General features: G+C 36.4%; 1 protein-coding gene across 1 annotated transcript; it reads right to left on the reverse strand.

Annotated features, from left to right (window-relative positions):
• Positions 1-1,184: 1,184 nt before the first annotated feature.
• Positions 1,185-11,239, reverse strand: LOC128861737 (peptidoglycan-recognition protein SD-like). The gene is made up of 3 exons (XM_054100104.1): positions 11,167-11,239; positions 1,707-1,960; positions 1,185-1,638 (listed from the first exon to the last, which is right to left on the reverse strand). Exons 1-3 carry the CDS (start codon positions 11,228-11,230, stop codon positions 1,255-1,257), a joined length of 702 nt encoding a protein of 233 aa, XP_053956079.1. The 5' UTR covers positions 11,231-11,239; the 3' UTR covers positions 1,185-1,254.
• Positions 11,240-17,492: the final 6,253 nt, after the last annotated feature.

Below are 17,492 nucleotides of genomic sequence, written 5' to 3' on the forward strand. Positions count from 1 at the left end.
AAGAAAATGGTATTAGCCAATCGACGAATCACAGTTGGAGAAGTTGCTGAGGACCTAGACATATCGATTGGCTCGTGCCATTCAATTTTTTTCAATGATTTGGGTATGAGACGGGTCGCCGCAAATTTCGTACCAAAACTGCTCAATTTCGTCCAAAAGCAGCATCGCATGAACATTGCTAATGAGATGTTGGCCTCTGTCCGCGAGCACCCAAATTTACTCCATAACTGGTCGCGAATCGTGGGTGTATGGTTATGACGTGGAAACCAAAGCTCTATCATCTCAATGGATCGGACCAAGACCGAAAAAAGTGCGCCAAGTTCGGCTCGCATGTAAAAGTTTTGATTACCGTTTTCCTCGATTGCAGAGGCGTTGTGCATCATGAGTTCTTGTCACAGGTTAAAACGGTCAACAAGGAGTATTACCTGCAAGTTATCCGTAAATTGCGCGAAGCAAACCGCCAGAAACGCCCAGATTTGGGGAAGAACAAAACTTGGCTCTTGCATCATGATAACTCCTCTGCTCACACATCGTTGCTTGTGCGCGACTTTTTGGCCAAAAACAACACACTAAGGATGCCACAGCCACCGTATTCCCCAGATCTGGCCCCCTGTAACTTTTTCGTGTTCCCGAAACTGAAGAGGCCCATGAAAGGACGACGCTAAGCTACGATTGACGAGATAAAGACGGCATCGAAGGAGGAGCTGACCAAGTTAAAAAAAAAATGATTTTTCAAGTGCTTCGAAGATTGGAAAAAACGCTGGCACAAGTGCATAATATCTCATGGGAACTACTTTGAAGGGGACAAAATAGATATTAATGAATAAATAAATAATTTTTGAAAAAAACACAAAATTCCCGATACTTTTTGAACACACCCCGTATTTTTGAGGCATGTTTCACCTTTAAAACGTTGTAAATGGCTGCGAGTCGTGTATCTGCTTCGTCTTATCATCTTTCCGTCGTTGTGGAAATGTAAAATGATTTTCCGTTGCGATTCAATCGTTTCTGCTTACGGCCAACGTTTTTTTATTGAATACTCGAATTCGACCTTCAAATGATTTGTCACTTTTTTATAAATTCCAAATTATAGCAAGCAAAATAATGAACGTTACTATTACAGATTTGTGCAAAAGTGTTGCCAGATAAGCGAACTAAACCCAAATTGAGAAAAAGACGGAAAAAATGTTGCATATATGTAGGTATATTTGGGATTACTTTACAGGTAACAAATGGCATATATGGGTACTTTTTTCAACTAATGCTACGACTCCAATGTGGCCACTGCTTTATGATCTCATACAAGGCCGCGCCCGGACTTTCCGTTGGCGATAATTGGCGATGCCCGAAAAGCTTATAGTCCCCAATTAACTTGGACGTCCGTACACCCATTTCCAATAGGGATTGAGCCGCGTCTAATGCTTGGGCGCTGGGAGTGGTCTTCACGAATGTGCCCATGAAAGCCAAGCTAAGACCACCCACATTATAATTTTTGATAGCAGCACCGATATAATCCCAGCCGCGTCCCTCGTAAACATTGCCATCATTGCCGATGAGAAAGTTATAGGCAATATCATCGAAATTAAAGTTTTGCATGTGAAAATGTTGGATGTTTCGAACTTGCTGAGAGCAGATATCCTAACAAAAGTACATGTGATAATAAAATCGATTTATAGTAAATACATTTTATGCTTTGACGATCTCACCACATCAGTGCAGTCTATCCCAGCTGTGTGCAGAATTACGACGCGGCCCACTGGCAAAGATTGCCTAGTGAGCTCATTGGACGCCTCAACGCCATTCCATTCCGATTTGGTTATAACGTTTGGATCAGCTGCTACAATCACGTTGCGTAAAGTGAAAAGTAAAAGATATATTGCAATTTGATTGGTGGTTTCATACATTTTGCTTAAGACGTTCGGATCGTTCGGTGACACTGTTTTAAATACACTGAAAATGACTAAAAGAAAATAGCTATTTTATGAGTAAATGGTGTGAAAAGTAATTAAGCACTCAATTGGCATTATCGCTACAGAAAGGGGTATATACCCAACACATATTTACTAGTACGTGTACAAAAAAATCGCTTTGAGTAACCTCATTAGGACGGTGCGGTTCAGATTCGAGGGGGACAGTTTTTTGTTTTACAAAGGGAGTTTCGTAGTTTATTATAAGCATTACATATGTATATTTTCTTTCATGGTTGTGGGAATACAGAAGGTTGTCGGCTTTCAGTGAATTTAACTGAATTGTGCTGACCTAAATGTAGATGGCTGCTTACACATTTATGTTTACATCAATGTTTTTTTTAATTTCTTCCTAGCTCACATTCACCTCAAGGCTGATAGAACACAAAATGGTGCCCTCCCATGTGTCATGAGGTCAACACAAAAGATCAACATACAGAAAAAAGAGGATGTGTGTGGAAAACCAATAATATAGGTCAGTTTACGTTCCGAACGGGGGTCACTCAAGTATTCTTTACATTTTGCATTAATCTAACCTCAATTTTTAATTTCAGTTTACGAATCCTCACTATTCTGACACTCAATTTTTAGCTCTTTCCAACGCACTATTTAAATTTCTGACAATTAAATGCAGCTTTAAATCTAAAATAGAAAACTACCTAAAAGAGTACAAAAATGCAAAATCTCCAAAATTGGCAAATTGTCATGGAATTTAATTAAAAAAAAAATTATTTAAAAAAAAATTGAAAATTGCGAAATATACCTTGATTTTAGTATATTTCACACAGTTTTGTATTAGTTTGCTCTTATTTAAACTTTTTATTAAAGATTTTTCGAAATCCTAATGCCTAGTGGTTTGTTGTATCAAACCGTTATTTTTTATAACTTCGACTGATTGAATCAGTGGTAATTAGAAAATGCCAGCGTATCCAGAAAAAATTTCCAATATGCATAGTACACTGTACAGTTTTCAATCCTGCCAATTAACTGACACCCTGTATGGGGATTTTTTTTAAATGGAAATGTTTTTTTTGATTAATATTTCGGCCGCCGTAAGCAAATGGTTTGGAGCGTGACTACCAATCGGGAGTATGCGGGTTCGAATCTCCGTGCATGAAAAAACAAAATGATAGAAAAAGTTTTATCTCATAGCGATCGCCCCTCCGCAGGTGATAGCAAATCTCCGAGTGTATTTCTGCCATTTAAAAGCTCCTCATAAAAAATGATTTGCGTCACAAATAGGAGGAGGAGGAGGTTGGCTAAGCACCTACCAGAAGTATACTTGTCAATTATTTTCTATTTTTTTATTGTATTTCATAACTTTAATTAGGAAATGATCTTTTCCTATGAAACACTTAATCAACAATGATCAAATTGTGTACTGTATTTTAATTAATTAATTATTAAATACTAATTTAAACTAATAATTATGTTATATTTTACACGGAGAACGATAAACCGAGTTTAGTAATGCATTTATGCGTATTTTGACTTAAATCAAGTCCTTTTCATACATATAAGTCACAAGATATGACAGCTGGATTCGAAAGCTATGCTTCTTTGAGCTCTATACACCCAAAATTGCACTTATGTACCATGAACTCACACAGGCATGATCTACCCATTCCCCAGAAGAGAGATTTTTAAGGCTTCTGGTACAAGAAATGCTATACTTATATATGTATGAATATATTGCTTTTCCGTATAAGCCGATCCATCCTAAAGTACATGCATCCGAGTACAAATCAGTTGTTTGCAAAATATTTGAATTTCTACTCTTCACACACTTGTGTAGGTGATAAACCCATGGTACTTTTTCTGTTTTCCTATAACGTCATTATTTGATTCAAAAAGAGTTGAGTGCTCTTTCTCTCTACGCCTCTTTTTAACCGAAAAGATGCTCAAGCTAATTAAAGCTATTCAAGTAGTTGCTCATTGTTGTTATTGTAATCGTTCGACAATGCGCGTAAGTATACGAGTGTACTCCATAATTGTTCTGAATATTATGTATTATTGACGCTCGGTGTGTTACGAAAACTTGAAAGGGGTTTTTGCAAAATAATCGAGTTCAAAAAGTTATTAAGCAAAACATGTGGTTATTGTCTATGTATAAGTACATAAATTCTCGTATACATATGCATAATGTATGCAATTAAAACGTGACTTCAAAAACCAATTACTTTAATTAAAAAACAAGCTTATTTCGGAACTTAGACTCGATTAGTGCACAATAAGGTAAATAAAATTCGATATATCGCTCATCAGCTGCGAGAGTGTCAAAAAGAAAACAAATTTAGTTAAGTGTGCAAAAATTATCACCAGCTCTTTTTTCTACTGTGCGATATGTATTAACAGCAGTTTTATTATTATCTGAATATTTTTGTACTGATTTTTATTTACTCTAAGTGCCGGGTCACAGAGACATAGCAGGCAACTGCAAAGCAGACCAACTAACGAGATTGGGTACCACATTACCGATCAATCTAGACAATGCGAACATACCTATACCTTTAGCTACTTATACGATGCTTATATTATATAAAGGGTGGTTAAGTTTCATGGGCCGGTGTTGATTTTGAATAAAATACAATTTTTTTAGGAAATTGTTGTCACTTCTCTTTATTATGATAATATTGGTATGGCTCAATTACGTATGAAACAAAATATCGGCCAAATGGCCACCGCGGCCTCGGCCGCACACCTCCAAAGACCACCAAATGCAAATAGTTCCTTATCTAAAGGATGGTTAAGTTTCAAGGGCCGGTATTGTTTTTGAATTAAATACAATTTTTTTAGAAAATTATTGCCATTTCTCTTTATTATAATAATACTGGTATGGCTCAATCACGTATGGAACAAAATATCGGCCAAATGGCTGTCGCGGCCACGGCGGCACACCTCTATCCGATGGTCCAAATTTTCGATGACGCTGAGGCATAATTGAGGTTCTTTGCCATTAATGTGCCGAATTATCTCATCCTTTAGCTCTTGAATTGTTGCTGGCTTATCGATGTACACCTTTTCTTTCAAATAACCCCAAAGAAAGAACTGCAACGGTGTCGTTGACGTTTAGGTGTGGTTCACATTCAACATCGGCCCTTGAAATTTAACCACCCTTTACAAACACACTATCAGAGCTGTCAACAGGCTATTCACTCAGTCCCTGACCTATGCAACAAGTAGCTAGAATGGAACATGGTCCGCACAAAACCACTGATGAAACTGAACAGAAAGAGCATGAGAAAATTTCTTGGGGTCCTAACAGGGTACTGTCTGATTGGCAGGCATGCCAGTAAATTAGGAGTAGGCCTATTGCAGAAGCTGTAACGACATTGAAGAAGAAGAAGAGAATATAGAACACTTTCTATGCGGATGCCAATTTAAAAATAACAAACCTTGTTAGATATATTAAAGCCACGAGTTGGTTCAATGAGGGCAATGTAGAGTGAGGAGAGGGGACAGGCCTGGTGGTATCACAATGGGCCTACAGCAGGCCTAGGAGTGTCAATGGACAACCACTATACCTAACTACCTAGGACCATAGTAAATGGAAGGATTTGAAGCCGTTTTTTCTGAAATTTTGGATTTTTGAGTTATGACGTTCTTCCAACAAGTGAGCGATATTTACGTACATATGCACATAAAAATGATAGCCAAATAAGGGGCGCGCTTTAATACAGATTATTAAACGTAGCAGGAAATCATTGCTTGCCCAAATGTATTGTATTAAATAAAATAAAACGACAATGTAAAAATAAAGAAACTACATTCAAATAATTCAGATCAGTCAGATGATCGAACGAAACAAAAACAAACTGAAGAAAGATTCGAGAACGAATTGACCAACTCTGAAAAGGAATTTATAAATGTGTCGATAAAGAGGAATTAGGAAGTTCGTTTTCAGCCAGTACTTATGCGAATCAAATCTATCTAGTGGTTAAATCTTGCTTTTAAAATTAGAACTTTGTTTGGTGCGTGGGACATCTAAAAATATTATTTCTTTTTATAGAAGATAGAAAAACAAAAAATTATGGCATTAGAATGAAAAACTTTGCCTTAATGGAAAGGTAGAGCATTCCCTTTGGCCCCAGTACAATAGACCGAGGACTCAGAAAGTCCTGGGGACTCTATACCATTGAATTTCCGAACTCCAAACTGAGTTTACCGTTCATTGGACGATCGGCACACATGCGAAAAAGCTAGGTCTACCATTTAACCCGCTGAGACCTTTCAGAGCAAGAGACTGTTGAGCGCTTTCTCTGTAGATGTCCAGGTTTGGCAGCTAGACGATTAAGGCCTCTGAGTGCTATGGTTGACTGTAGATATCTACCTGCTGGGGGTCTCATAATGGTAACAAACAGCCGATTTAGTGCTAATTGGGGAGTGCCAGAGTGGTACTTCAACCGTTTCACTTCACCTTATGTTATTTGATAAAGTACTAGAAGTACTATTGAACTAAGGAACTTTATTTTCTTTCATTGATTTTAGATGAACTAAATAAATAAAGCACTACTTCTGAGAGGGGATCCAATAAAGATGGCTCTAACTTCGTCCAAAAAAAAAAAAAAGATTGATTTTAGATGAACCAAATAAATAAAGCACTACTTCGTCCAAAAAAATATGTTTAAATTGGTGAAGTCAAGAAAAAGTATTATTAAAAACATTTATTTATGAATGCCTCTGACTGTCCCCAACTCTTTAATCTATTAATAGCTTTGCAAAGAGTAATAAATTGGATATTTTTATGAATTTTCACATATTTTTCTTCTTTTATAGCCCAGGGGAACCATCTCTTCTTTGGCACGAATTACATCCAGCTTAGTATTGCAAATACTAAATTTCCATTCGTCTGTCTCATGTTACAATCTGTAACTCCCACTGTCTATGAGCCATGTCATAAAGATTGATTTAACATAGACGTGAAATAAGGAAGAAAGAGCACGCGACTTGCCAGCTCCACACTTACCGAAGGCTCAGGCTCACGGCTTGGAGCCTGCATTAAGTATCCAAGGCAGGCTCAAACGAATTGGAATACTTACTTCTTTATTCAGCAAGTAATAAGATGGATCCTGAGTTTATGTGATCTGAGCAAGGCCCCGAAGGCTGGACCCCATCCGTCCAGTGGTAGTACAGCAAGCTCTTCTCTGTATTTTGTTTTTACATCCCAATAGTGTGCAGAATAGCTCACACAATACCAATTCATACGTAAAATGGGCTATTCACTTTCTAAGTCTTTAAGGCCGAGTATTGATAATAAAAGCAGATCTAAGCAACCTGCGAGTAAAACCTCGCCATTACAAACAACAGGGCAGGAAAGTCTACGGACACTACGCTGACTCAAGGAGATCCAGAGTGCTTTTGAGTGTGAGGATGATAACTTACTGCACTTGCCGACTAATAACGGCATCTGCTGTTAAGGATACGCGGATGATTTCGTTTCGTAATCATAGTAAGAGGTAAGTTCGAGAATATCTTTTGCGACATGCTAGGTGAAGTCTAAAATAAAAAAGACTGAGCTAAAATAGAAACGACAGGAGCTTTGTTCTGATAACTTCGTGTTTATTTATTCAAAATAGTCCCTTCTGGCCTTGATACACTGTTTCACGCGATCTAAAAGCTTTTCAAAAGAATGTGTCAGGTCATTAACCGGTATGTCCTTCAGGATGCCGATACAATCCTTTTGGATGGCCTCTACGGACGCAAAACGTTTTCCTTTCATGGCCAAATGCAATTTTCCGAATAGATAGAAGTCATAGGGAGCCATACGGTAAGTGATTGATGGTTCAAATGCGACTTCTAGTCAAAAGATCAGTCACAAAAGTGGATCGATGAGATGGTGCAGCAAGCGCCAGCTTCCTAATTCGCGGTATTCAGGGCGAATTCGACGTATGCCAAGATAGAAAATTGCACTGACAGTTTGGCCCCCTCGTCTGGGGCGGAATGTGCATGGACCTTTCGTAAGACCAAATTATCAGTTACAATGCGATAAATCGATGTTTTAGAGATATTCAACTCCGATTCCATGAATTTCAACAATGATTTCAGTTCAATCTTGATAAATTTACAAAAAATTTCGGTGGAGTTTTCGGTAATTACTGATGTGTATTGTCATTTATGTCCTCACAACCATCTCTCAAACGTGTGAACCACTCATGAACTCTGGCACGAGATAGACAATCATCGCCATTAACTTGTTCCAAATTCAATTGCAAAACAGGTAGTAGGAAATACTGGTGTTGCAGGACAAGCATCCTGAGGTGGATGTACACCAAGATAATCGGGCTAATGATAGCTTGCTGAGCGGTGATGTGGGTATTAGGAACGGTTTTATCGACAGTACGATGCCGAAAGTCTTGACAAGGATGCAGGCTGCATCACGCGGGCGATGTGACCTTTGGTAACACCGCTTCATATAGTCATTCAGCAGTCAGCAGTTAGACTAGGGAAGGTTTTGGCAAAGGAAAAATGATTTGATCCAAAAACATAGAATTCTTGAGCCTGCAGCTTCCTTTTGCCCAAATCCCCAGAGATAATATCGCGAAGGCTGTAATATTTGTGAATAGATTCTGGATTGATCTGGACATTAAGGTTAACTGAAGTAGGTCTATCCTACTGCACTGGTATACACTTGAATGCTGAAAGCTGTATGTCCTCCGAGGCTTTGTTACTAATAGAACCCGAGCTCGAGAGATTTGAGCAGTGCATAAGCCTCCCTAAGGACGAACTGAGAATGCTCACTCGCACTAGTTTAGAATGTTATTTTATTTTTGAAATACAAAATCATACATTCATACATTCCTGCAAGTGTTACACATGCACATACATACATACATACATACATACATACATATGTACAAATGTAAAAAATTATTATTTTAAAATAGTTATCACTACTATAAATATTGGGACCAATGCATTTAATATTGCTAAGGCTATCAAATTTTTTTTGAAGATGTCCATCCCCTTCTGCTGTCCTTCCTCCATTTGTGCTTCTGATACGTCCATTATTTGTCTTGAGCTTTTCTTCTTTTCTAAATTTGTGTTTTTTCTTTATGTGTTTACTTGTGCCATTGATTATTTATTACATTTGAGTCAGTTTGTGAAAGATATTTCAAAAAAATTGATATGCCGATTCAATGCATTCATCTACAGTGACTTAATGTGAAATGAAAGAAGAGATAAAACTATGTTGAAGTTTTCTAATTACCGCCATTTATGGGCAGATTACAGCAAACCTCGTTCGGAGGGGTATGAAACTGCAGGGTTCTCTATTTGTAGAACAACATCAATAAATACACTATTAAATGATATTTCAGCCAAAGTAATCGTATTGGATTAATTATGACTTATATTTTAGTAGTTTACATATAAAAAAATTGTACGAAAATACCGGGTAAATATTGCTCAAAAGGACTACAAACCACCAAACTGTTCACAATTGCGCCATTTTGAAAAATATTGGGAGATTGTTAAAAGAAAATTGCTAAAAGCCATCAAAAAAAAAAATTAAAAATTAGCAGCAGTTTAAAATGAATTGGCAGAGAGAGGCAGATACCGTAACAAAAACGAACGACCATCACCTAATGAGAGAAGTCAAATTTATATGGCGTCATTTTCTTTATAATAAAGAGAATTTATATGACATTTTTGACAGCTCAAACAAATTTTATGTTATAATGTCCTGCCCATTCTTCAATATATTGTCGTGGTGGTCAAAGTCATTTGCCATTAATTATTTGTTCATAATCGTATAGCTTTTCTAAATAAATAAATACTAATTTAATAGCCTGGAGATCAGATCAGATGATTGGGTTTACCTTACGTTAAATCGAACTTGCTGAAGATGCCTGCGTTAACCGTCAACATTTGCGTTGTTGAGTTTGCATTTATATAACACTCTCAACAGATAGATGGTATCAGCAGAAACGGTTTAAGTTTCACCTTTACCACCTTACCTAATTCTGGAGAACTCCACAACCCCAAAGTCTCAAGCGAGTAACCGAGCCTTTCAGCATATTTTGACACAAAAACTACTAACACAACCAGCGGACCAAGAGAAATATTAAATCGATAATAATCGTACAAATGTACTTGTAAAGAGTCTTTCAAAAGACGCGCCTAGATGTTGTTTTAAAATAAAACATGTAAAACTTTCGATTCTCTCAGATTCATTCAAAACACGGCTTAAAAATTATTTTTATTATTTGTGAAAAATTATATTATTTAAATGTCCACCATGAGTACGTCTACCATAGATAATCGTCTATAGGCAAAATCCGCAAAATACTCGATTCATGAATGCCAAATTGTTGAGAAAGCCGAGATATCGTAAATTTTGGAGGTTGTTCAGTAACACTTTGCGCTACAGCAGCAATATTCTCAACAGAACATCCAGTTTTTGTCTGACAGTCCTTTTCCTATTCGTGACAGAACCAGCTTCTTTAAAATTTTTTCACCCATTCTTTGATTTGCCGACTCATTCGGACGATTATTTGCACCAAAAAAAAATCACGAATTTTGCGAAACTTTGTTCTTAAATATCGACAATTTTCATAATAAGTTTCAATAATTTTAATGCGTTGTTCTATCGTCTCAAATTGTACATCTGTCTACTTGACGAATGTCAAAGATGACATAAAAAAAGGTGCCGTCTAGGAATTATTCACTACTGACATCAATGGTAGGCGTTGAAAGACCCTTTATATTGGGGCATGTGAAATTCTATGGTAATTTTTCATAGAATACAAATTTACTGAAATAACTTATCGTATTTAGTTTAATTATTTACAAAGTTACATCATTTTGAGGCACTCGCTTTTTACAATTTAAACGATCAACTTAAGTTCAAATAGATTTCTTCGCAGTCATAATGAATAGTTCCAGATCTGCAGCTAATTTTTATATTTTTTTAATCAATCCACCAACAACAATATATGTATATTAACGCTTCATATGTGCACCATGATTCTTGTTTTTTTCTTTAAATGTAACTGTTTTTTGTATTTTTGAACTTTTGCTTTACTATGTTACGTGTGAGATAATACGATTATTGTGTAAATTATGAAGATGATCACCAAAACATTAACTGAGATCACGAAAAATTTATGATCTGCGAAATTCATAATGTACTCTGATTTACTAATCTTTTCTTCAAATTTATTTTGCTATAAACATTTTATTTAATGTTTTGGTATACTACTTGAATACTGTCGTAACTCTGACAGTAGATGTGTAACTGATGATGCATAGAACCTGGTGAGCATCAAAATACTATAGAGTCTCTATTAGAACTGATTGAAAATTTTACATATACCTATATGCACATAGGAGGAATCTAATGAGTGGAGAAAAGTTAAGACAAAGCAAAAAACCGTTGCCTTCTTATCGTGTTACAGTTACAGTTGCTAAACAAAAAATAGCAAAAAATTATTGTACATATGAAAAAAGTAATATCTGTATAAAACTTAGTCTTAATCTTTGAGTCGTGATATATGTATGTTTTACAAGCGTCCTTCACATCTCTACTGTTTAAAAAAAAACAAATTTGCATGAAAATAAAGTATTATTTTTGCATCGTCAATCAAAAGTTTACAAAAAGTATTCGTTTTTTCATTATAATTTTTGAAATATTTTCGCGCATTTTTCTTCACACTTTTCAGACCCTTTAATCAACTTATAGTATGTATTGTTTAGCCTCTACACATTTGGCTAAAAAACGTCGCACCTAAATCTAACGAGCGCCGAACAGTTGCAGTTGATATGGTTTGTACTGCCCTCGTCCTCTAGATAAGGGAACCATATTTAAATATTATTTGTTGAGATCAATGCTGTATTCTATTTTGTTCCATATGTAATAATGTTGGTACAGTCGACTGTCGTTAATTCGAAATTCGAGGGACTCCTAAAATATTACGAATTATCGAGTGTTTGCAATTAAGGATCGTTAAGTTTTAAGGGCCGGTGTTGATTTTAAACATAATAAAATTTTTTTAGGAAATTATTGTCATTTCTCTTTATTATGATAATATTGGTATGGCTCAATTACGTATAGAACAAAATATCGGCCAAATGGCCGCCGCGGCCTCGGCGGCACACCTCCATTCGATGGTCCAAATTTTTGATGACGCTGAGGCATAATTGAGGTTCTATGCCGTTAATGTGCCGAATTATCTCATCCTTTAGCTATTGAATTATTGCTGGCTTATCGCGGTACACCTTTTCTTTCAAATAACTCCAAAGAAAGAAGTCCAACGGTGTCGTTGACGTTTAGGTGTGGTTCACATTCAACATTGGCCCTTGAAATTTAACCACCCTTTATTATAATAAATGGTTAGAAATTTTTGAGAGAAAATAAATAAAACTTCGAATTATCAAGTGTTTTTATTTAACTGCTAATGTTTTACATATTCATAATGTGAATTAATTTACCTTTGAAAAGAACTCATTTATACGGGTTTGCTTCGAAGCATATTGCTCCTACTCTTTACTATGTTTTCCCCCATGACACTTTTCATCTTTATAATTAAGCGTCTTGTCCGGCAAGCATTTGAAAAATAGGCCAGTTTCATCAGCATTGAAAATGTCTCGGGCATCATAGTTTTCAATCCGTGTCTTCAATTAACAATACAAATCTGAGCAAACAGCATCATTAACAGCTCCACAAACTTTTTTAAACACGCCTCCATTCCTCTTTCTGAAATTTGTAAGCCACCCTTCACTTGCTGCAAAGTTTTGTATGTTTAGAGTAGACGCGAACTCTTTTGCTTTTTCCTTTAATAAAATTCCGCTAATAGATAATTTTCGTCCTCTACATTGTCTAAGCCAAATGACCAGGCTTTCTTCCAGACGAGGAAATTCACCTTTAGTTGTTCTTTTCCGTGCTCCTGCAGTCTGAGCAGCAGTAACTTTCTCCTTGTTCTTTATTATGGTTGAGAGAGTACTGAGTGGAATCTTAAATTCTTTTGCAACCTCGCTTTTTTTCTCACCTCCTTCTACTTTTTCAACTAATTTCTTCTTTTCAGCAATCGTTAAACATTTCTACTTTTTAGGACTCATATTTAATAGAAATTTTTAATCTGTATACCTTCGAAGCGATTCGTGAGGAAGCGTGCGTCATAATGTGCCCATGCTTTATGCAAGCGCGTACAGTAAAGGTATTTACAGGGGAGTCCCAAATTTTAAAGTTCTTACTAATACACCAAGAATCTTTGCAAATTTGAATTGTCGAGTGTTTGACCATATGAGTTCGAATTACCGCGTCGTAGCAATGATTTTTTCGGTCGAACTACCGAGTGCATACAAATATTTGGACATAATTCGAAATATAAAAAGATTATGTAGGGGACTCGTGATAACTTTGAATTAATGAGAGGTTCGAAATATCGTAGGTTTGAATTAACGAGAGTCGACTGTATATATAAATGTATATACATAGCTAACAACTTATTTTCGAAATTAAATAGAGGAAACTACTCTCAACTTCATCTTCATCCTTCCATTTGTTTGTCATCGAATTGTATAAAATGCACAATTAAATGTAAATTATGCTCATAAGATCCTGAATATTATATCTTTGGGCCGATTCTATTGAATGATACACGAGTTCGCCAATTTGTCGGATAGTATGCCATCTTGAACACAAGTAAATAATTTTTTTCGGCAACTTATCTAACGCTTCCATCGTAGCTTCCTTTTGGGTTTGCTAGTGTGTTTAAGCGCAAACACCAACCAAAACATTTGTCAAATGCTTTATAAATGTCATAATCCAAACCTATTTTTAGCCCATCTTTCACATTGTGTTTGTGTTGAGTTTACATGCACTTTAGTATTAAATGGTAATTTACGCAATTTTTTTACCTTGTTATGGGGATGACAATGACAATATGACAATTCTCTCAAACCCAAAACCTGCAAACGCAGGATTTGTCTTTGGTGGACACGTATTATTAGTTTAACTTTAGCGTATCTGGTAGGTAGGTAGGTAGGTAGGTGGGTGCCGTTTTGATACTATAATCTAGATCACTACCTGCGAAAATTTTCAAAACTTAAAGGAAGAAAAACCATTTACAGCCATTCAGTGCTCTTGATGTAGTGGAGGAGAGAAAAGAGATCTAGGCTGGAGAACTGCCTCATGCTATCTCCGAAAGGCACACTAAGGAACCTCAAGCACCTACCCACCAGACCTGGATATTTTCAAAGAAAGTGTTCAACAGTTCTTCCGCTGCCGGATCCATACACGTTCTGCTCATCGGCAATTTTCCCTTTATGCTCCTATGCCCTGGAAACCAAATAAGATACATTTTTCCTTACAGGAGTTGACCAGAAGAGAACTTCAATATGGCGGCAATAGGGTTTTAATTGCTGCTTGACTATCGGAAAAGATATTTAACAGCGATCTCTAAGCATTTTGCATTTATGCAGGATCGTGAGGACCTCTGCTTAAAAAAAAAAAAGTAGTAGGTACTTGTTTTCGGTAGTTTAAAGGTGGTTAAAATATTGGTTAATCTAGAGAAAACCCCCGCTCCAACTCCAGATTCTATCTTGGATCCCTCGGAGAAACCAGAGGTACGTATGTCCGTGCCGACTCCGGTGTATCTGATATCTGTGAAGAGATTTACCAATTTTCTCATTATTCTGTAACTAATCCAAGAATGGAAGTATTAGAAAGTTCTTTGAATAGAAGAGCGCCTGCATGATATTTAAGGCAGAAAAAGATCAACATTTTTTGTGGAGATGTTAGCCAGTATAAATTCTATTTTGTATTTGGAGCAGAAAGTAAGAACAGCTTTGGCCAAACTTCGCCACTACTTTTGTTCTCTCTCGTTGGAATACTGAAGGGGGTTTCATTAAACGGTGTATACCCATAAGATGGTTTTGGTATAACATGAGTTTCCATTATCAATTCTCTAAGCCATTCCACCTTTCCAGCATGGGAAGGATAATATCCATTCGTGTTTACTACACAAGCAATAAAGAGGAAGAAAATTATGCATATGTAGTACATAATGCTAATTTTCCAAACATTAGTGTTTATGTGCACATAGTTTATTCAGATGTGAAAAAATTTAAGTGCACGAGTATACACACATATGTGGATATGTATGCTCTATATGAAATATAAATATGTTATATTCCTTATAAAATATGTATATCGATATGTACATGAAACACATTTGTTTTCGCATAAACATACCTACGTACATCGAGGTGTATAATGGACAATATGAAGTGGATCTACACATATATATAAGTATCAGGTTAGTCTATAAGTTCGTGCGTTTTTTAAAGGTGGCTTTAAAAGTAATAAAACAAATGTTTAAAGGCTCAAAAAATTATTTGTCCCTGGAGCCAAAATACGCTTCGATATCCCTTTTTATAGCTTCTTTTGAGGAGTAGTTGTTGTTACTCATGTGGGATTGAAGTCCACGGAAAAGGTGATAATCTCAAGGTGCAATATCCGAAGAGTATGGTGGATGCGGCCTTAACTCCCATCCGCGCTCGTTCAGTTTACCGAATGTTTGCTTTGCGGTATGAGGTCTTGCGTTGTCGTGGTGAAACAAAACTTTGCGTCTATTCACTAAAGACGGTCGGTTTTTGTTAAGTGCCTCATTCAGGTTTGATAGCTGATGGGAATAATAATCAGCAGTTATCGTCTGGTTTGGTTCCAGAAGTTCATAATAAACAATACCTGCCATATCCCACCAAATAGACAGGACAATCTTCTTGGGGTGAAGGCCATCTCTAGGGGTCGGTTCTGGTGTTTCATCTTTATCTAAGCATTGGCGTATGCGAACAGGATTATTTTAAAAGACCCATTTTTCATCACCAGTACGATACGGTTCAAAAAACTTTCATTTTCAAGCCGTTGCAGTAGCGAGAACATACATTCACTCTCTGCTGAAGGTTGGCGACGAAAAGTCTATGCGGAACCCATGTTCCCAGCTTTGAAACCTTTTCCAACTGAACCAGGTGCCTATGAACTGTTCCATGCGATGAATTTAACCTCTGAGCTATCATATCGACTGTCTAATTTGGCTCAGCTTCCACGAGTTTGAGCAAGGCGTCGGAGTTGAAGACTTCAGGACGACCAGCGCGTGTGGCATCCTCCACGTCGCAGTTACCACTTCGGAACATTGAAAACCACTTTTGCGCAGTCCTTAAACTCACGGTATCCTCTCCGTGAACAGTGTTTATTTCTGCAGCAGTAGTTGTTGTATTTTTACCACTTTTATAAAAAAAAATACAAAATATGCCTCTTATACGCGTTCGAAGATTCCATTTTATTTTTTAACAACACGTGGTTCTATCCGAGATTAAAATCACTTGTTGAATGCACAATATGTCGAAGAAAATATAAATAGTTCCGTAATATTCCGCGAATAATTTTTTGTATGCAAAAATCGAACAAAAGTGAAATTATGGGTAAAATACGCACGAACTTATGGACTGACCTGATATATTTATCTATGCATAGATATGTATGTACTTGCGAACAAATGTGTGGGGCATCGTCTAATTTGCACAGACATTTATTCATACTTTTGAGCGAACGAGTAGTTACGTATTTACTCATACATACAACTTTGTATTGAATTTTCAGATATTAATTTATTTTATGTGCCTACATACATACATGCATGCATATACTTATACATACGTACTCGTATACAGTTGCGAAATTAAAATTCTGGACATCAAACATTTACTTATTTTATACCACATAATTTTTTTGACATGCGAGTGTTTTGACATTTTGTTTAGTTAACAGTTATGTATGTGTATGTATGCGAAAAAGTTTATTAAAAAAAGGTTTGAAGTTAAAAGGCAGTACATAATAAGTTGGCGGAGAGAAATACGGTTTGCCAAAAGATGAATCGCACGAGTTTTCTTACGCTTCATTAAGGCCTCTGACATTCTCCCATAGGTCCTCTTGACTCCCCTCAACTTTGCAGGTAATATCAAATATTTCATTACTTACGCAAAGTACTCATCTATTCGTCAGAACGGTAACTAAGTGCTACTTGAAGTGTACCTGTAGTACTCTTGCCATCTAACCTACCTACCCTACCTACCTACTTATCTATACAAATACAAATGCTTCATTATACGGTCAATAGCTTGGTAAAACGAAGAACCTCTTTCAGACGAAAGCGGGTGTAGTTAGTAAGCAAACAAGCACTTGGTGAGGAGCCAAAACCTTCTTTGTACAAAATATTTCAAAAAGAAGGGGAAAGGGGGGCAAAGCAGACAAAGCTGGACGAATATTTGAAGTACAATCAATCAACGGCAACAGAAATTGATGACCACAACATTTCACTTGATTAAAACAGCTCCCACGCATTTTATAATTTTTCCATTTTTTTTTATTAATTTTTTGTTTTACTGTGATATGGTATACTTTTTTGTACTCTCATTTTTTTCTTTGGAATTCTCGTTTGTCTCTATTTAAACTTAAAACTTTATTCCTAAAAAAATAAAAGTATCATTTTAGATGGACTTAACACTTTATATATTTTTTTTTCTTTT

The sequence above is a fragment of the Anastrepha ludens genome, chromosome 4 (genome assembly GCF_028408465.1).
Source record: "Anastrepha ludens isolate Willacy chromosome 4, idAnaLude1.1, whole genome shotgun sequence".
NCBI classification, from domain to species: Eukaryota; Metazoa; Arthropoda; class Insecta; order Diptera; family Tephritidae; genus Anastrepha; species Anastrepha ludens.